The following is a 21505-nucleotide window of genomic DNA, read 5'->3' on the forward strand; positions in this document are numbered from 1 at the left end:
GCATAATGATGCATCTCATCAGCATTGAGTAATGTAACATGTATCGAGCACTTTAAAAACATAGAGAATGAAGGCATAAAATCTCTAAGTAAACAAAAGGACAACACTCGAGGTTTAATATTTCCAAATGCTTAGCTGTTATATTGAAAATTTGTGACAGACCAATAGAAAGGTCTCTTCAATAAGACTCACACAGAACTTTGTGAAAACACTCATTCATCATGGAAACATAGTCCCAACAGAGGCAAAATGTGAAATGAAAAAGCCAAATGAATAGCCTTGGTTCTTCAACTTCCACACGCGCATTGAAGCTGAATAGAATACTATGAAATGGGCAGCATTTGCCCTTTTTACATACCAATAGAAAGGTATCTTCAATAAGACCCACACAGAACTTCATGAAAACACTCATTCATCATGGCAACATAGTCCCAACAGAGGCAAAATGAGAAATGAAAAAGCCAAATGAATAGCCTTGGTTCTTCAACTCTCGTGCACGCATTGAAGCTGAATGGAATACTATGAAATGGGCGGCATTTTCCCTTTTTACATATTAAGCTTGTGTTGGTCAAAATTTTGACCAATACGGGCATAGATTAAAAAGAAGCCATGTTTTCCCTTTCCATACTGACCAATTTAATAAATAGTTGAAAATTTTGGTTGAAAAATGACCTCAAATGTACTAGTGTAAAATCCCAACAGCTCTGAAAGAAAAGTGTCATGAAGCCATTTGGACCCGAGGCTTTGTCAGGAGGGAAGGAGAAAACAACCTCTCGAATTTCTTGAATGGTAAAAGGGACCAAGAGCTTGGAATTATCCATGGGGGAGATCATTGTAGGTATATGCTGAATGAAATCCTCAACTAGTGAAGGCAAAGGAGAGGAAAGATCTGTTGGTGCAAGAAGATTATTAAAGAACTTGACACCTTCATCTCTAATCTAGTGAGAGTTGGTTAGAATATTACATATTTCGACATCCAAGATTTGAAAAATTGATTTAACTACCCTCTTTTGTTGGGTAGAAGCATGAAAAAAATTAGTGTTTCTATCTCCTTGTTGTAGCTAGACTTCCCTAGACTTTTGTCTCTAGTAATCTTCCTCCCTGTTACATAATTCCTCCCATTCAATCTGTAACTCTTTTTTCTTAGCATACGTGTCACTGTCCATCCCAAACTTGATAATGGAATAATGGATCTCCTCCAATTACAGCTTAACAATCTCTTTCTGTTTGAAGACATTTTTAAAAACTTGTGTGTTCCAGATTTTGATCTACTCCCTGACATATTTCAATTTATTGGGAAATTGATACATTATAGATCTTGGAGCAAAGGGAGCACTGATCCACCATTGTTTTAAAAGTGGGAGAAAATGTGGGTGATGCAACCACATACTTTCAAATTTAAATGATGACTTATGTTGATTTTGGTTGATAGGTGTAGCTTGATCAATGTCTATGGAGATTGGAAAGTGATAATAATTTGGTGTAGACAAAATCTCTAATTGGAAGCAAAAATTGCCTAATTTCCAGTGATGAGAAAGCATAAATCTGTCCAATCTAACTGCAATTTGAGAAAATCCAGATCTCTTATTTTTCCATGTAAACTTGCCATTAGATGGTCGAATATCCATCAAATCATTATTCTCAACAAATTGAGCGAAATCCTGAATGGTTTTAATGGGTGGACAAATACCACCAATTTTCTCATTTTGATTCAAGATCACATTGAAATCACTCCCAAGGATGACTTGATGGGAGTTTTGAGATTGAATTAACATTGCTATTTGATCCCATGTTTTCAACTTTTCTTGAGTGGAGGTAGGTCCATACACATTAAACAGAGTAAAAGAGATGTCAAAGTCAAGCACCTGCAACATTTTCCAATTAGCTTGTTGTTGAATAAGATAGCCTTGAATTTTTAATGGGTTCCAAAGAACAGCAAGGCCCCTAGAAGCACAAATGATGGGAGAATGCACTGAGGACCACCTTATCCATTTAGCTAGGGATTTCTAAAATGTTTCTTGTGATAATTTTGTCTCTTATAGCAACACAATGTCAGCTTTTGAGGATTCTAAAAACTTGTGAACCCTGCCTCTCTTGTTAGAGGCATTTATGCATCTGACATTCCATGGTAAAATTCTCATTGCTGAGAGGGAGAACAGGTTGTTCTCCTCATCATTCTCTTGTTTACAACAAAGTTTTCGTCTAGTGTGGTTTGGATACCTGAAGCGATCTCATTCCTGGTCTTAGAACACTTTGGGTGTCCTCTAGATTTGGGTGTCTTAGAGGTCTAAGGGCAGAGAGAGGGAGACTAAATAATGGATCAAGTGTGTTGAATATCAAAATTTGACAAATTGGCTTGTAGCCCAGATTCAGGTTGAACTTTAGAGACCTCGGACTCTTTCAAGTTGTCCTCTTGAGATTGAAACTCTAGTTGATCAGCCACCTATGGAAAGTTAGAGTCCTCCATAATGCTTGGGATGTTTTGAGAGTTAGGCTCAATTTGGTCCTTATCAATCTTAGGTTTCTTCAAATTTATCTCTTCAAGATGAAAATTTGAGTTATCTGCAACATGTTGAAAAATACTCTTCTCAAGACCTAGTGGGTCCAGGTCGAAGCATGCCTCCAACATCGAATCTAATTTATCCACTTGTTTTCGATTTTTGAAGTCATCAAGGGCTATGCAACATCATACTTTTTTTCTAATTGATCTAACTATTCCAATATTAAAATTCTTTGAGTAATACATCAAGGTCACTATTTTCCTGATTAACAACATTGAATCATTCTTCCTGTGCAATACCGAATACTATATTATTAGCAATTGTGGTAGCAATTTGGTCACTAATCTAAAGAGTTTTCCAATCAGCATAGTGATTTTTGACAGGATCCTTAGCTTTGAAGTAGACTAATGGCATATCTGAAGATGGGTGACTATCGTGGAATTTTTTTATTTCGCTAGCAAAGCTTGAATGTATGGTAAGACCCACTGTAAGATTGAAGATAATTTGGATGCAGCAGAAAGATCCAAGGGTTGATTACCTGATGAAGTGTAGCCACACTGAATAGAGGCCATAGGAACTGTATCATGATTTGGATCTGAATGGGCATTGTGGGCACATAAGTTAGGATCAGTGCTACAATCTAGACATATGTCCTAGATCTCATTGGGTGAATCTTGACATTGAGTGTTAAAATGACCCAATTTATCTTGAAACTTTTGAACAATTTGATCATTCTGAATTATGATTGACTGTTCCCACGAACCCCATTGAGAATTAATGACCACTGGAGATGGAAGAGGTTGCCTCATATCTAGTAGCAGACAAACTCTAGGATCCAAATGTGGTCAATCATATGGAATAAGATCATGTGATAGGAAAATACCCAATTTGTTTGCAAGGATTGCAATGATCTGAGGATCCTTATACTCTAGAGGTAAAGAGGGAAAGGATATCCAATGTGGCAAAAAAGAGATATGAAGAGATTGCAATTTGAAATTTGGAATTCAAATCAAAGTATATAAACCAGAACCATAGCAAAACCAGCCTTTTTGTTTATGTACCAAATCTCTAGCAGCTTTTGATTCAAAGATGGCTATGAAACATTTTGATTTAGAATCAATATAAAAGATATCCCTTAATTCTGGCCAAGACGTAAGAGCCCATTCTTTAATAGTCAAAAATGAGAGAGAATTGGATGAAAATTTACCAATTAAAGCAGTTTGTTGAAGTAGCCCAATGGAGTTTTATAGCATATGACTAGGAAGTGTGATCATCGACCTAATGCCAGCATGTGTGTCTCTTGAATTGGATTCGGCCACCACTTGCTTCTTTCTCCATATTTTTTTTTTCTTGGCTGGTATAAAGGGGGCCCTAGGAGGATCCTGCATCTCAATATGAGGTAGATCAACATGAAGTTCCTGACCCGAATCCTTATCCTAAGCGGAATCAGGTTGTGAGAGAAGAGTTGGTTCTGAAGGAAACCCTTGACAAATATCAAAGACCGACTATTTGCGATGAGATCCAATCTTTTGGTTTTGCTTTGAATACTTCTTGGCCATGGTCTCATTTCATGACAGATGGAGTTAAGCTCATTTTGTTACCTGCTTGGAGGGCTTGCTCTTGGATCCATTTGGTATCGATTGAATTTAGATTCATTTTGAAACTTGCTTGTTCTTGGAACCATCTAGCGTTGATTGTTGTTGTAGTCATTTTGAACCCTGCATTGAAGTTTCTCCCTTTTCAAAGCTCAATCCATGACCAAAATGTGAATTATCCCCCGAATCCTGCTGACGGGCATCATGAAATCAAGGGTTCGTGAAAAAAGGTTTAGCTAGCTAAACCACCACTCTCCCTCAAAATATTGATTAGTCACCTAAGAATAGATGGGTTTCTTGGAATTGTTAGCACTAGAACTGCAGAGAATCGTGCTCCTTTGTTGCTGGTTGTACAACAAAATTTGAAGAAAAAATGTTGGAAAGGGCATCTAGATATGAAACCCTAGGTTGGTTTTGACCTTTAGAACCTGGTTGAGGAACTAGGCATGTCTGTATGCCCAAAGCTTTGTCTGTACAGGCTCTACTTGCGCCTAAGATCCTCTCTCTTGTCCCTACACCTGCACCTACACCTACACCTGACCCTACAATTACGCGCCCAATTTATGAGTTTAATTTTAAAATGTGATAATATTTATTTAATTTAATAATAATATATTTAGAGTTCATTTTTTTAAATAAATGCTAAATACTATTATTATTTAAGTTAATAAATATTTTATCAATTAACGTTTCAAAAAAAATTTAAAAAGTGGAAAAAGATATTAATTTATTAAAAGTTTTAAGATTGCATAAAGTGTGCATGAGATTAAAATTTAATAAATTAATAGAAAAAGAGAGGTCAAGTGAAATTAAATAAAGTTATTTTATAATTCAATAAATGTGCATGAAAAAGATAAAGTTATAGTTCTAATTTTGGTATTTTATATTTATTTAATTTAATAATAATTTATTTAAGAGTTTTATTTTAATTAATAAACTCTAAATAATTTGTTAGTTGAATTAATAAATGTATTATTAAAGTGTCTCATGATTTAATAAGAGAGAGAAAACACAATTTAATACAATTTATTTTAACTAAATTGCATAAAACTTATGCATGAAATTAAAAAACAATAAATTAATTAAAGAGAGAGTAAGCAATTATTTAATAAAGTTTATTTTAATTAAATTGCATAAAGTGTATGCATGAAATTAAAATATAATAAATTAAATAAATTGAGAAAGCTAGTAATTTAATAAAGATATTTTAATTAAATATCTAAAATTTTGTGCATGAAAAGGTAAAAGATAACAAGTAATAAACAATAATTGATTAGCGAGTTCCCTCATATGATTGCACAATTAGAGCCCCAAATTAAGCGAGAACTCTTTATCAAAGATTATGTGATTGCACAATCAGAGCCCCAAATTAAGGGAGAACTCTTTATCAAAGATCTAGAGCTCATTATGCAATTACACGGGTTTTGGAGGAGCAATTTTGAAGAGGGAAGTTTTCAAAGAAAGGGGATTGTTTTGCATGCTTCATGTGATTTTTGTTTTAGCATCAGATCTAGGTAGGATCTTGTGGTTTATCTGTGCAGTGATTTTTTGTCCTTTGAATTCTTGTCTTCTCCGTGTCTATTGTGTTTTTGTTTTCAAAATTCTTCTATGTTGAGACCCTTATTTTGCATATTTATTGTTCTTCATTTTCGGGAACTTCTATAAGCAATTTAATGATTGAAAACCTTGTGTTGGATTTGGTTGTTCATCGTTCTCAGGAAACATCTCTATACAAATTGGAAACTAGAAAACCATCGTGTTAAGATTTATTGTTCTTTGTTCTTTTACATCTGTGAAAGAGTTAAATTGAAACTCTTATTATTAAATTGAGGTTATGTATATGGAATTGTTAAATCAAGTTTTGGGTTCTGAAAAGAAAACAAATTTCATTTTATAGAATTTGACTGGTTGGTTCAAATTTCTATAGCAAGGCTATTTTTTTAAAGTCTCTATTTTTACCAGGTTTTTATTTTTGGAGAGTTTCTATTTTTAGTAGATTTCTATTTTTAGAAATTTTCTATTTTTAGTAGGTTTCCATTTATGAAAAGTTTCTATTTTTTGCAAGTTTCCTTTTTGGAAATTTTTTTTCCAAATTTTGATAAATTTAAAATTATTATGTTAATAATTGATAATTATTATTAATAATTTTAATGAGTATTGTTAAAATTTGAAAAGTTTATTTATTATTTTATTATTTAAATATAATTCTAAAGTAAATTAAAAATCAAAGAAATTAATTGGGAGAACTAATGTTTTCTTTTATAAACTTGGATGTGTTTATATGGTTCAGATATATGAAAATGGTTTGTAATACTAGTGAAATTTTATTACTCAAAAACCTTAGTAGTTATAATACTTTGAGAAATGAAAACTGAAACATTCCTTTTAACTCAACAATGTGTTTTCAACTCAAACCAAACTATGAAACTTACACTTTGTTATATGTATGTTGTCTATGTTTTGGGATTGGGTTGAGTAGAGTGTTGACCTGTCTTAGGATGTTACTAGAGGCTTAGGAGTTCTGTGTTTGTGAGGTTATAATGATTTAATTTCAATCTTTTATACTCAACCATGGTAATGTGTCTGGTATGCTCTATGATGTGTGTTGATCTATTGATTCTGATTGCTTTCCAGTGTTCTCTTGTGAAACTGAAGTGAAAGGTGTGACCTATATGATATAACCATTTTGAGTCTTCGATTAGTTGTATTTGGATTGCTTTCCAATCACTTTTATTGGACTAAAGTGCTTGTATGATTTGTTCTTGGTGATGTCATGTTATGACATATTTGAGTTAACCTTTTGAGTCTTCGATTAGTTATTTTTGAGATGCTTTCTAGTTTCTCATAGAGAACTAATGTGTTATTGTGAATTATATTTCGATGCTTTCCAGTCACTTGTATAGGAATGAGTTGATTTTATATGATTATTTGATTTGTGTTTTTATGAGCCTTATGAGCCTAGGATAGTTTATCTATATGTAATGTTGGGAACTGGCTTGCAATGGAGGTCAGGGCCCTAAGTAGCTGCCAGGATAACCTATTGTAAGTTGTTTAATAAGTGAAAACACTACACTAAATGAGAGTAAAATGAGCCTAATAAGAGTCTTTGTATGTTCTCGCCCATGCCTCGAGTGCTAATACAAACTAGGATGGGAGTAGAGAGAACACTTGGTTGCGACCTTGCATCAGTAATATACCTTGTCAGTACAAGAGGATACTAGTGGCCGAATAGGGATCACTAGGGGGTTAGGGTCCTAAGAGATTGCCAGGGTAACTCTAGCATGATTCGTGTGATGACGCTTGCCTACTTACATAGTAGGTTTCCTACGTGTCTTTGTGTGCCTCTGGGTTTAGATGTCAATTTATCTTGGTACCTTTGAGTTAGATTACTTTTAGGATTTACTAGACTTAGAGAGTACTTTTGATATTTGGATTGATATCTTGTTTAGGAGTTGAGACTATCTCCTTAGCACGGTGGGAGTGGGCCTTTTTGGGTTGCCATGCGGTCAGGTGGTAGTTCTTTTTGCTCTTACCATTGAGATCTGTCTGTTGATACTGTGGCTGAAGTTTCTTTGTCTATATTTCCTTTCATTCTATGTTTGTATCATTATGATGGATGTTTATATCTTTATAATGGATGGTTTCACTTATTGTATTGTACTTTGTTTCATGGATCCGAAAAGGATGATGTAATCTATTTTTATAAATGTATATTCTTTTAGCCTTGCATACCATGTGACATATACAATGGATGATTGAGCATTCCGAATTTTATTGCCAAGTGGCATTCGAAACAAATGTATATTATTTAAATAGACTTTGGAATTTTAAATATTCATTCATATGGATGTGGTATTTGCTAGACTTAATTTTAATTAATTTTGAATGTGATTCAACGTCTTGGGATCCTTAAGGAATGTAACTTGTTATGTATGCTTATTGTTGATTGTATGTTATTGCTTTTGCTACTATATGTTTGATGTGTATGTTATTCTTTCTTGTTTTTTTTTTTTTAAATGTTTGGAAAACTTAGAAAAACTTTAGGTTAATTCTTTTGGATCTCTTAGAAGGGCATTACATCTGGTATCAGAGCCTGAGTTCTACATTGGGAGCTCTGGGTATATTGGAGCACCACTAGTTGTTAACTAGTTGAACAAAAATGAAACTTTAACTGTTATTGTATTTTTTTTTTCAAACTGAAACTTGAACTAGTTGAACTGAAACAAAACTTAAAATTTTAGTTTTATATTTTCAAACTTGAACACTTAAACTTCAAAACTAAATTATTACGTAAATCAAAAAATTAGGCAAAACTGAAAATTGAACTTATACTATTTTCAAAACATGTGTCTTTTATATATGCTTAAAGTGGTATGTTTATGGTTATTAAAGCGTTTTGTTACCTTGGATATTATTGTTGGAGTGTTCTAAGTGGAGTCAAATCATCCTATGGGGGGGAAGGGTCCAATGGGATCCACACAATGAGTTCTTTAGTTTTACCTTTCTTGTAGGTTTCCAAGAGTAAGCCTAAGTCTAGGGGGTGTGGATGTAGTGCCTACCCCTAGTTTACATTTCTATTATCATTGTCGAACTCTTTTAGGCTAGTTTTATGCTTGATTATTAGTAGCATTATGTTTGAGATTATCAGATATTGTTTCATATTTAGTTGATTTTATAATGAAATTACTTTGTACTCTATACTTCATGTATGCATGATGATTATTACAATGTTTTCACTTATTGATGATGATTAGTTAATGGATTATCATATGTGTTTTTTTATGGATACTTACCTTGTACTGCATGTGTATGGTGTGCGTGTATGTTTTCTTTATGTATGCCATTTTTGATGTGGTTAAGGAAGGAAGTCATAGTCACCTAGTAGTCGAGATCTACACGATGCACCATTTCCTACCATTGCCTGTTTATTTTAGCATAAATGTGTTTGTACATGTGTGGATTTTTATGCAGATTGCAGGTACTGGGCATCGACTTCCCTAAATTGCTAGGATGAGTGTACCCTGTCGCATTATCTCAATGGTAAGAGAGGGCTGGTAAATTCTTGAGTCCAAATCCTAAACCTTTAAGCTATTTGTGCTAGAAAAATTAGGACAAGTATCTAATTTGATTACCTTCTAAATGCATCATATGATGTTAATTCGTGACTATAACCCTTTAGTTTGATCTTGTATGTGTTTTTCTATGATGGGTTTTCGTATTTTGTTTTATAAGTCTTTGATGATTTTTCTATTAATTAAGTCAAATTAAATTATTAAGTTAATGAATTAATTTAATAATTTAATTTGACTTAATTAATAGAAAAATTATCAAAATGAACATCCATCCAAGCAGTCCAGCCAAGCGGACCCTCCAACCAAACAATGTTTTTGCACTCTTGAATTTGAGTTAATATGAGTAGCTCTTCTTTTCTGTCAATAACATTCTTCCTAATCTCTCTGTTCAATCTTTTACACACCTAATCAAAAGCCTGCAAGTCATCCAATGTTCTTCTCCATTGATATCCATGTTTTAGCTCATAGTAGAGGAAGGTAACATGACCATCTTCCAGGAATCTCTTCAACTTGTCTTTCTCAATCAACATAGTGGCCTGAACTTGCAAAAAAAAAATTAAATGTGTGAGTTTTCAAAAAAAACTCAATAAGAACCCTCAGCTTACCTTGGTACCTCTCCTCGTTCCTGCATTTCTAGATCTACCAGAGGATGTTCGAGGAAACCATATTCCAAAAAAGATTTGAATCCTTACAAAGACAAGATATGAGACTAGTAACAATGTCAATAATAGTAATATTAATAAGATAGGAGTTTTATTTTAATTAATAAATTCTAAATAATATTGTTAGTTGAATTAATAAATAGATTATTAAAGTGTCTCACGATTTAATAAGAGAGAGAAAACACATTTTAATAAAGTTTATTTTAATTAAATTGCAGAAAGCTTTTCCATGAAAATAAAATATAATAAATTAATTAAAGAGAGAGTAAGCAATTATTTAATAAAGTTTATTTTAATTAAATTGCATAAAGTGTATGCATGAAATTAAAATATAATAAATTAAATAAAGTGAGAAAGCTAATTAATTTAATAAAGATATTTTAATTAAATATCTAAAAGTTTGTGCATGAAAAGGTAAAAGATAACAAGTAATAAACAATAATTGATTAGCGAGTTTCCTCGCATGATTGCACAATTAGAGCCCTAGATTAAGGGAGAACTCTTTATCAAAGATTGCATGATTGCACAATCAGAGCTCCAAATTAAGGAAGAACTCTTTATCAGAGATCTAAAGCTCATTATGCAATTACACAGGTTTTGGAGGAGCAATTTTGAAGAGGGAAGTTTTCAGAAAAAGGGGATTGTTTTGCGTGCTTCATGTGATTGTTGTTTTAGCATTAGATCCACGTAGGATCTTGTGGTTTATTTGTACAGTGGTTTTCTGTCCTTTGAATTCATGTCTTCTCTATGTCTGTTGTGTTTTTTTTTTCAAAATTCTTTTGTGTTGAGACCCTTGTTTTGCATATTTATTGTTCTTCATTTTCAAGAACTTCTATAAGAAATTTAGTGATTGAAAACCTTGTGTTGGAATTGGTTGTTCATCATTCTTAGGAAACATATATATACAAATTGGAAACTAGAAAACCTTCATGTTAAAATTTATTGTTCTATGTTCTTGTACATCTGTGAAAGAATTAAATTGAAACCCTTATTGTTAAATTGAGGTTTTGTATATGTAATTATTAAATCGAGTTTTGGGTTCTGAAAAGAAAACAAATTTCATTTTATAGAATTTGACTAGTTGGTTCAGATTTCTATATTAGGGCTATTTTTAGAAAGTCTCTATTTTTACCAGGTTTCTATTTTTGGAGAGTTTCTATTTTTAGTAGGTTTCTATTTTTAGAAAGTTTCTATTTTTAGTAGGTTTCTATTTTTATAAAAAAATTGTTTTTAGTAAGTTTCCATTTGTGAAAAGTTTCTATTTTTAGCAAGTTTCCTTTTTGAAATTTTTTTTCCAAAGTTTGATAAATTTAAAATTATTATGGTAATAATTGAGAAGGTCTTGGGTTGCAGAAGATCAATCTTGTGGCTGATTGATCTTTTGGATTGGTGGATATGTTGCTTAGGGTTTGCTAAAATTTTGGAAAATGCCTCCAAGAAGATTGGACCTTAGGGAAATTGAGGATCTTAGTGATGTTGTGGAAGAAAGGATCTCAGAGAAGATAAGAGTAGAGTTCAAATCTGAGATGCATTGATGAAAAGTGACATGATTGTTGAAATTGTAAGTGTTTTAGGTGGTGTACCTAAGCATATGGGTACTAAAGGTAGTTATGAGGAAGTTACTGAAGACTTTGAAGTTGTTGGATCTAGTGGTGAGAAAAAAATTGATAGTGTGGAGAGATCTATTAGAACTAAGGTTGGTCAGTTAGCTAGATTTGGATCTCAGTTGAAGCTGAAGCATAAGATGGAAGTTTCTAATTTCTCAGGTACTTTGACTCTTGAAGACTTGATTGATTGGATCGGTGAATTGGAAGACTACTTTGAGCTTGAGGATATTGAGGATCCACTCAGAGTGAGGTTATCACAAACTAAGTTGAAACAACATGTTGCCTTTTGGTGAAAAGAATTACAAAGAGACAAAGAGGAGGAAGGTGAAATGAAGATCTCTAGATGGAGATTTATGGTGACTGAGTTGAAGGCTAAGTTCATTGCTACTGATTATGAACCTGAGTTGTTTAAGAGCTTGCAAAATTTGAAACAAAAATATATGTCTATGAAATATTATACCAAGGAGTTCTACAAATTGACTATTCGGTTTGGTCATAGAGAATTGTCAAAGGAAAAGGTATATCAGTACATTAATGGTTTGATTCAATATTCAGGATGAGGTTGGTATGTTGAATATTTCTTCAGTTGAGGATGCTTATCAGTATGCTCTAAAGGTAGAAGATAACTTGAAAAGAAAAATTCAAGATAATGCTAGAGAGAAGGAGAAGTAAGATAGCTTGGCACAAGCTAAAACGAGTGTTGAAGGTGAACCAAAACCTATTGATCAGAAAAGAAGGTCAAGTAGAGGTGAGTTTAGAGGTAATTATTTCAGATGTGGGAAAGAAGGGCATATATCTTTTGAATGTCCACTTGGTAGGACAGTTGTTGTTTTGAATGAGGTGGTCTAGGATAGTCATCTTGAGCAAGGGGAGACTTTGTTGTCTTGGCAAGTATTGATTGGTGAGAGGACATTGGATTCTTGTCAAAGGACTAGTTTGTTCAAGACTTGTGAGTTTGGTGGTAAAGTCTGCAAGGTGATTGTCGATGGTGGTAGTACGAATAACCTCGTTACTAAGGAGATGGTTCAGAAACTTGATTTGAAGAGAGTGAGACATCCTTATCCTTATATGATTGGCTGGTTACAAGGTGACATGCTTTAGAAGTGAGAGCAATGCCTTATTGATTTCCAGATTGGGCAGTATAAGGATCAAGTGTCATGGGATATTTTGGACATGAATAGTTTTCATGTGTTACTTGGTAGACCTTGGCAATATGATTGCAGGGTTGTGCATGATTGTGTCAAGAATGTGTTTATCAATTGAGAAAGGTGGCAAGAATTTTTTCTAATTTCTTTATAGAATGAAGAACTCGGTAGGAGGAACCTGAGTATTGGCAAGCAAGTTGAGTTAGCAGAATCTGAGAAGGTTGGAGATCAGTGTGGAAAGTAGACCTATAGCACACCTAAGATGGATGTGAAGAAATAGAAGAAGAATAAGAGAAAGAGTGTACAAGTTGAAGACTTGGAGGATATTATGTGAAGAACCAATTTGGGATTTATGTGTTGAATCTAGAATATGTTCTTCTAATTACTAGGACATCTTTGCGAACCTGGGGTGTCTGATGCAGGAGCATCCTAGGCTTTTTTGCAATCCTACATGTTTGGAGGGATTTTGGCTTAAAGTTGTGGAGTTTGGAAGATACTTGTGCTTGGCATGGTCTGGGAACTTGACATGGTCTTTGGAACTCGACATGGTGTTTAGAACTTGGCATGGTCTCTGGTTGCTCAGCATGGTCTTTGGAACTTGACATGGTCGCTAGGACTCAATCTCTAGAACTCGAAAATGCTTGGGAATTTATTGGTGCTCAGCTTGGTTTTACTGACACTTGGTTTCTATTGGTGCCAAGTTGTCCATGAGCCAACTTTTGGTATTTAATTTATGTATGGTTATTTAAGTTAGTGTTGTAGTCGACTTGTGGCTTGACTTATATTTAATTTAAGGGATTTAATTTAGTTTGTAATGAGTTGGGCCGACTTGTGACTTAGTTGGGTATAAGAAGGGGTCTTGTAGAGTCTTTTTGGAAGGATGATGATTCATTCCAGCTTGGAGAAGGGGGATGAAGGGTAGATGCAAATTTTAAAGAGCTAGGGTTGCAACTTAGGAACCAAAGGATTGCTTGGTGGACCTGAGGGTACAAGTGTGAATTCTTCTTGGTGTTCTTATCCAGTTGTGGATATGGACTAAGATGGAATTAGCGTGTGGTAACTGGATCTTGCGGGATCTTGTAGAATAGGTATTGTAATTATTGTTTGTATTTGACCCTAGCCTAGAAGGCCTTACAACCGGGCATATTACATTTGATCAATTATTTAATGAATAAAGAGTTGTGATTTGGTATCAAATCTTGCATTTTCATTGCTTGTTACTAGGTTTTCGCTATGTGGTTATTTGTTGGGGGCTAGGACATCTCCTTTGGGAACTCCCATGCCTTGTACTGTGTCAATTGTGGATGTCCTTGATACTACATGGATTCACTTCTATGAGATGTTGTGAGTGGATTGGTTATAGATTTGGCATTGCCTTTTGCAATGGGAGCATTTTTGGTGTATATTTGGTAAGTTTTGCACTTGAGGCTTTTGATTGCAAGTTATAGATTGGATATGTTATTCATATGAGATTCACTTGGCATACCTTTGAGGTATGAATAGTTGGATGGGTAGCATTTTTTGTGGGTACTATTTCAGCTATGAATTTTTTGACAGCTACAAATACATGTGATTACCTTTGGATTAGGTATTTGTGTTTGGCATTTTTTATTTTGTTGCAGGTGCCTAGATAGAGCACATGGTGTACTTTGATTCATGATGGTGGATGTGCTAAATGGGATTGTTCCCTTTTCATTTATGTGGCTACGAATTGACCATATGCAATGTATACAATAAGTGAACGATTGTTAAGATTATTTATGTTGCACACATTGCATAATTTTTTTAATATTGTATTATTTTATTTTAGTATGCAATGTTGCACCTAGGAGTACCTAAATGGACATGCAACATAGAGAGATTCACATAAAATACTCTTGATGAGTTGTATTGACACATTGTGATAATAATTGATATAATTATTTAATATTGGAGGAAAATAAATTAAATGTGGTTCAATAGGGGTTTGATATTACATGATATTAGCACATGATTTGTGTGATACCACTTGGTGATTTTGTGGGATCTTGCTTCTATTAAAGTAACCACAAGGGTGGTTGTCAAATGAGTGAGACAGGTTAGCCAAAGTAACATTTGTGGAGATTGGAAGCATGACACGGGAGGTGTGGATGCAAAATTGATCGCATAGATTGTTTGATTGTGACTATGACTTTGAAGGCTTTCATGGTTGTATTGCAATGGTGTTTTGTTGAATAATGTATGGTGATGGATTTTTTGGAGGCTGAGTTTCTTTCCCTCAATGAAGGTTTGTTGAGATATATTTTGTGTTATATATATATATATATATATATATATATAGTCTATTCTCTTGCATGTGGATTCTAAGTGTTTATTTGTTCATATCTATCATGAGTTATGTGGAAACAATGATATTTTGTTTGCAAGTTTCCTTATAGTTACTATTTCTGAAAGCTTGCTATTTTTAGTAAGTTGGTTGTTAGAGCTCAAAATATTCTGATTTCATCCCTAGAGGTTCATTTTAGATATATCATCCTATCAGTAAAATCTCATTGCAATATCAAGTTTATTTGTGAAGTTATCAAAAAATTTCAGTTTTGACAACAGGGTATAAAAACTTGGAACATGATTTGGCTTTAAAGGCTCCAAAAGGGGTCAAACTCATCTAACTAGAACTAGGGTAATTTATGCATTGCAGAGCACTTCGTGGCATTTCTTAAATGGGGTCATAATAGTCAATTGAAGCAGTTGGTGATGGGTTATGGTCTTCAGAATTTGCACCACCTGAAATGGGCAAAATTAAAACTCCTTCAAATTTTCTTTTGAATTCCAAAAGTTGGTAGGGCCTACTCTAATGTGATAAAATATGAAAAATAAGAATAATCTAAGGTTGGTTGGCATTAGGTACTAGGGTTAAATCTCTAAAACCTTCTTGAGTGGTGATAAATTGTCTATATAAAGAAGACTTGTAGGGTTGTCTAGGACAATTCTAGGATGTTAGTGGTGGCTTCGACTTACAAAATATTGTCCAAAAAACAGCCATGTGGCTTTGGAAGCTTTATTTTTGAAATTTGAAATTTCATATTTTTAGAGATATTAGAAGTCTTTTTTTTCTTACAACTTCTTATTATTTCTCTATTTTTGTTATATGTTTGTGTGGAGGGAGTACCCTTTATCAAAAGTTTAGCCTAACTCGAAATTAGAATTTAAGATTTTTCATACATTCAAAAATTTACAATTGAATAAGTTTATAAGCATGTAATTATATTGTTAAGAGACACCAAGAATAATTAATCAATCAAATCTAAATTTACCCATACAAAAAAAGCAAGATCTAAGAAATTATCAATAAAGATATCTTAGCCCAACCCAAGATTTGTTTTGCCATTATACCCAAAAAAACACACCTTACCAAAAAGCAAGACCAAAAATTCAATATAGGATCTACAATTAAATTGGATGTCAAAACCCAATGCATAGAAAGGATGAAACTAAAATTCTATAGGGCTAGGAAGCAATTCCCAAGATAAACACTATTTAAAATGTTTTATTTATTCAAAGCTAAGTATAGACTTACACTTTTATAAAACATGAAATCTTGAAAAGGAACTCATCGACATCAAAGATAAAACCTAAACATGTAGTCTAGGTCAAAAAATATAGGATTCAAACTACATTGTTGATATTAAAATCTTTATGAACAAACCAAAACGCTAATATGATAGCCATGTTATTCATGTAATCCATAACAAAGTTACAAAAGGGAGAAGTGTTGAAAGACAAACCAAAAGCAAGGCTAGCAAAAACCTTTGGAGCTTCTGCAGTTGTCTATATGTAAAAACAAGTGTCACATCGTACATGTACATGCATTATTATTATTAATTTTGTAATTATAAGTATGTAATAGAAATTGTAGTTTTTAAAATATATTTCTAATAAATTTAATCTAATCTAATTCAAATATTAGAAAACTAAAAAGTGGAAAAAAATTATAATTAATAAGTTCTCAAAGTACAAATATAAATGAATAAATAGAATAGTGTATAAATTATTATACTCTCATTATCTATTTGGTAGTTGTAAATATATTATATTTTAATACATTTTACTTTCATACATCTTGTGAGAATATTCTCATATATAAAAAATACCTTGTGTAACTACAATTTCATTTATCCTATTTCACTGAGATATATATAATCTTTACAAAATGAGTTCAGCCAATCATATAATTTGTATATGAAATATAAAATTTATAAATGAATAAAAAAAATTTAGCAATATTTTAATTATTCAAAATTATTACATGTGATTGGTGGATAGATTTCAACTAATTGAATAATTGTGAAAAGTGAATGCAATAGTAGTAGCCTACGATGTTATAAAAATTATCAATCAAATCTAAATGGAGAGTTTTTTTATTTGTAGCATATGATGATTTTGATTTAATTAAGCCAAGAGGCTTCTACAATGGAAGTAGCTTTGGTTGTAAACAATTTGACATTTGAAAAAAAATTGACATTCATTTAAGTGTATGCTTAGTCCTTTTTTTAATATATTGTATAATACATATAAAAAATAATTTAAATGGTTTTTAACAGATAAAGTTTAGTAAGTTCTTTAAGCCGAGAGGCTTCTACAATGGAAGCAGCTTTGGTTGTAAACAATTTGACATTTGAAAAAAAAATTGACTTCATTTAAGCGTATGCTTAGTCCTTTTTTTAATATATTGTATAATACATATAAAAAATAATTAAAATAGTTTTTAATAGATAAAGTTTAGTAAGTTCTAAATTGAAACAATAAACCTTATAACAAATAAAATTTATTTTAGAAACTTACTAAAATTTATATATTTTATATTTTAAAAAGAAAGTAATTAATTATAATAGAAATGAGTTCCAATATGTCTAGGCTCAAACTAGCTTATATATATTTTTGTATATATAAAAAAGTCAAGAGTTATCCTTCTTGAAGCACCTATTGCACTTAGGCAATTTATGAAATAGGCCCAAGAAGGATAGCTCTCGACTATTTATTATTATTATTCTTATTATTGACTATTTAGTAACATTGATTGTGAACATTTTGTTTTGTTTTTCTTTATTTTTGTTATTTATTTACTTGATGTAAAAATAAATATTCTTTTAGAATTTATTTTATTTTCTTAATTAAAAAACTCTTTTCAAATTATTGTAATAAAAACAATATATCAAATAAATTTCAAAATTTGAAATTTTCATAAAAACAAATCATAAATCATAAATAAAACACGCTCTCATTTAATAAAAACATGTAATCAATAGAAAAACTATTTAAAACTTAGAAGAAAAAAATTGATGTAATAGATTATAAAAATGTATTTTGAATAAATGAAGCAGCTTATTACTTCGGCCCCAGCCAAGCGGCTGTGAAGCAACAAGAGTGATATTTCTTGATTGCCACAAATGAATATCACACCCGACACTGTCAGCAAAGAAAAGGCTGTAAAAATGTTTTAAAAATAGTATAATAATAATAATAATAGATAAATAAATATTTATAATTTAAATAAGAGAAGAATAACTTTGTGAAGAATTTACGTAACAATTTAAAAAACGAATAAAGAGAATAATATATTTATTATATCGATGCAATCAAAGCATTTATGACGAGATTTCACCCAAACCACAGATGACAGTCGATGTTAGACAGAAATAGAGCTTCTCATGCAATCCAAAATTTCCAGCTACGATAACATTCGTGTGATATAACATGCTGAGAGAGAAGCTTCCATAATCAACTGAGAAAACTCATTCAATCAAAACTGATAAGATCAAACAGAGCATCGTCAATGAAGAAATTTAAGCCCACACCAAGATCAAAATGGCTGTTGGATCAAACAAGAGGCTACTCACGCATTTCAAAATCTGTTCTTCCCCCTACAAATAAAATGACACCTTGATAAAACCTCCATCACTCATTCGATTTCCCAAAATTTTGTGTTCGGTGCTGAAACTGAAAATTGGCACAGCACATTCCTCGATTGTTTTGTTCAGTTCTTAGCATTCTATAAAAAAAAACACCTTCTTAAGCTGGCGTCCTCTAATGAATGTATCCATCAGACAATAAAGAGATGAGCATTGCATGAAGGGCAGTTCTTAATTCCTCTGGGTATTAATATATATGACATACATTTACGGCAACCTTTCAGAATTAACAGCATGTCATCGCCCACAACTGGCTTTTTAAATCCAAAACCATTTCTGAAAATAGAAATGGGTGTGCCAGAGCTTGTATTACTACTATTTGTAGACAATCCTGAGTCCGAATCCTTGGCTTCTTCTGCATTCCCCCAAATACAAGACGTCCGAGCATCTATCTCCTTCTCAACCTTCTTCACAATCGGACGAGGATCTCTCTTTGTTCTCTTGCCACAGCTCCTATCAATGTAGTACACCTCCCCTGTCTGCAAATTCATTAAACTAATTGCATTAGTACACATTTATGATAATTCTTCAAGAATCTATTACAAAAAGACAGGATAATCTGCATGACCAGTGCTACAAAAATTTTAACTTCTCTGGCATAAAGTCCAGATGGTGCTAAAAACATGTTCTTATAAGCGCCCTTTTCCAGAAGTAGTAAGCTTTTGTAATTTTCATATGGCAGATATGAAATTACAAATAGGCAAGAGCTTACAACACAACCGGCAACTTGTGAACCTCTCATCTGAAAGGTCTAGGATTCAAATCTACTGGAGTTTAACACATAATTAAAAAAAATTAAAACTTCAGCCTATTACCTATCAAAACTTTCTGCATCATCTTCTTTGCTTCAATACTATTTACCTATGTTGTAATTTGTATGTGAGCTCTTGTACCAAGTACATATTCACTCACTTTATCAGTACCAAGCCATGTTTGAGCCATGAAAATGAAGAAACTTCCTACATACATTTTCAGCATAACCCTACTACTGAGCCTATAAGAATGCTATTGCATTCTGTTTGCAGTTTTTACTCATATTATGAAATCCTAAGTTAAAGCCTAAATAATTTAAAATGGATAGGCTTCAGAGCCCTACAAACCAAATTGAGAGCATTGGTAAATTTAGACTAGATTCCATCAATCATATTTTTTAGTATCAAAGCCTTCTAATCCATTTATAGGCATCGGTGTTGGTATTTTTTCTTAAACAAGTTAGAATCTATGATAGCTGTATCAGGACTGATTTGAAAATCGGAAATGAGAAGTTGACTTCAATCACGCACTTGGACACAACAAACCATTTTGCATAAAAATTTATCTGGGATGCAAAAGTTTACACAATTATACCAAGCTTGGTACCGAATTCTAAATGTATTCTTCTGACCCAGTTTCCAGTATCACCAAAGACCATATTAGCAGTTATGAACTCCACTGAATTCAACAACTCCGAATGTATTGATGTCAAAATCTCTACCTACATCAATTGTGATTAAAAAATTAAAAAGAAGACTGCGAACAATAAAGCATTTCGTGTAAAAGATTGTCTGGAATATATAAGTTAACCCAATTATAATAGCCGGTAAAGATTTCAAAATGAATTCATTTGACCCAGTTTACATTATCACTTAAGTACATAACAGCAGCCCTAAACCACTCTGAATTCAACAAATTTAGAAATGTTCTCTGCTAATCCTATCTTTCAAATAACAATGTGGCACCGAAGAGCCCTAAATTTCACCCAGAGACAGACAGTTCATCAGCATTTTATGTTATCTGATATCCAGACAACTCATATGAAATTCAAAATAGGAGAGAGGATTACCTTAAGATCCAGACATTGTTCCCAACCTTTTGGCAAAGGCTCACAACCCAGCTCAATTTCGTTTGACCTCCTATCTTCCATGAATTTGCCCTCACCATAGCGACAAATCTTAGCACATTCATCATCAAATTTCTCAATTTCGTTTGACCTCCTATCTTCCATGAATTTGCCCTCACCATAGCAACAAATCTTAGCACATTCATCCTCAAATTTCTCAATTTCGTTTGACCTCCTATCTTCCATGAATTTGCCCTCACCATAGCAACAAATCTTAGCACATTCATCATCAAATTTCTCAATTTCGTTTGACCTCCTATCTTCCATGAATTTTTCCTCACCATAGCAACAAATCTTAGCACATTCATCATCAAATTTCTCAATTTTGGGGACCTTGGGTAATCTCGCCATGGATTGCAAGGAAAGGGAATGAATTTTACCTATACAATGGCCTGAACTTGTACTTCATCAAATAATCTTTTCTTCTGATTTGAAGTAGGGTTTCCTAAAATTATCAATGCTCAACTGCTCAGATACAAAACAACAGGCTGTGCAAGATTTTGCCCACTTTTCATCCAAACAATTCCAATTATATCGCTCACTAAAACCCCTTAATAAATACAAATAACTATCGTATTACCAGAACCAACTCACACATCGTAGACAACAACTTACATATAATGAACAGAATTGGCCATAGCTTAATAAGCAAAAATATTCAGACAGAACATTAATAGGCCTATCAGCCTCACATTAAAACCCTTGAATATGAATAAATTGACCGCCTTAATCGGTGAATCAAGCTTTAATGGGGGTTTCATACCCTTCAATTTTACCAGAAAATCTGCACGTATTCAAGCAGAGATATCACAGAAGATTCTCCTTCCACCCTCATAAATTTATCAGAAACAATGACATTAATCACATTAAAAATTCATACAGAAAACATTACTTTGATTTGAATTCAACCAATGCAAACCAAGCTTTTTCTACTCGCTTTCTACCTGCATTAAAGCAGAAATTAGGTTCACAGGGATCAAGGAGTACACATGCCCAAGCATGCAGATGTTTTGTACTTCAAATTAAATACCATTTATTCAACATTCACAGTTTTTGTTTATCCAGACATCAATTATGGTTTCTTGTACTTCGGAAA

At 32.7% G+C, this 21505-nt stretch overlaps 1 protein-coding gene across 1 annotated transcript; it reads right to left on the reverse strand.

Annotated features, from left to right (window-relative positions):
• Nucleotides 1–18661: 18661 nt before the first annotated feature.
• LOC149579984 (protein CURLY FLAG LEAF 1-like) lies at nt 18662–20760 on the reverse strand. Its single transcript, XM_089812783.1, has 3 exons — nt 20663–20760; nt 20353–20419; nt 18662–19009 (listed from the first exon to the last, which is right to left on the reverse strand). The coding sequence occupies exons 1-3, from the start codon at nt 20758–20760 to the stop codon at nt 18662–18664; spliced, it is 513 nt and encodes a 170-aa protein (XP_089668909.1).
• Nucleotides 20761–21505: the final 745 nt, after the last annotated feature.

Source organism: Cupressus sempervirens, chromosome 1 (genome assembly GCF_028749045.1).
Source record: "Cupressus sempervirens isolate cs-2001-9-10 chromosome 1, ASM2874904v1, whole genome shotgun sequence".
Classification (NCBI taxonomy): domain Eukaryota; kingdom Viridiplantae; phylum Streptophyta; class Pinopsida; order Cupressales; family Cupressaceae; genus Cupressus; species Cupressus sempervirens.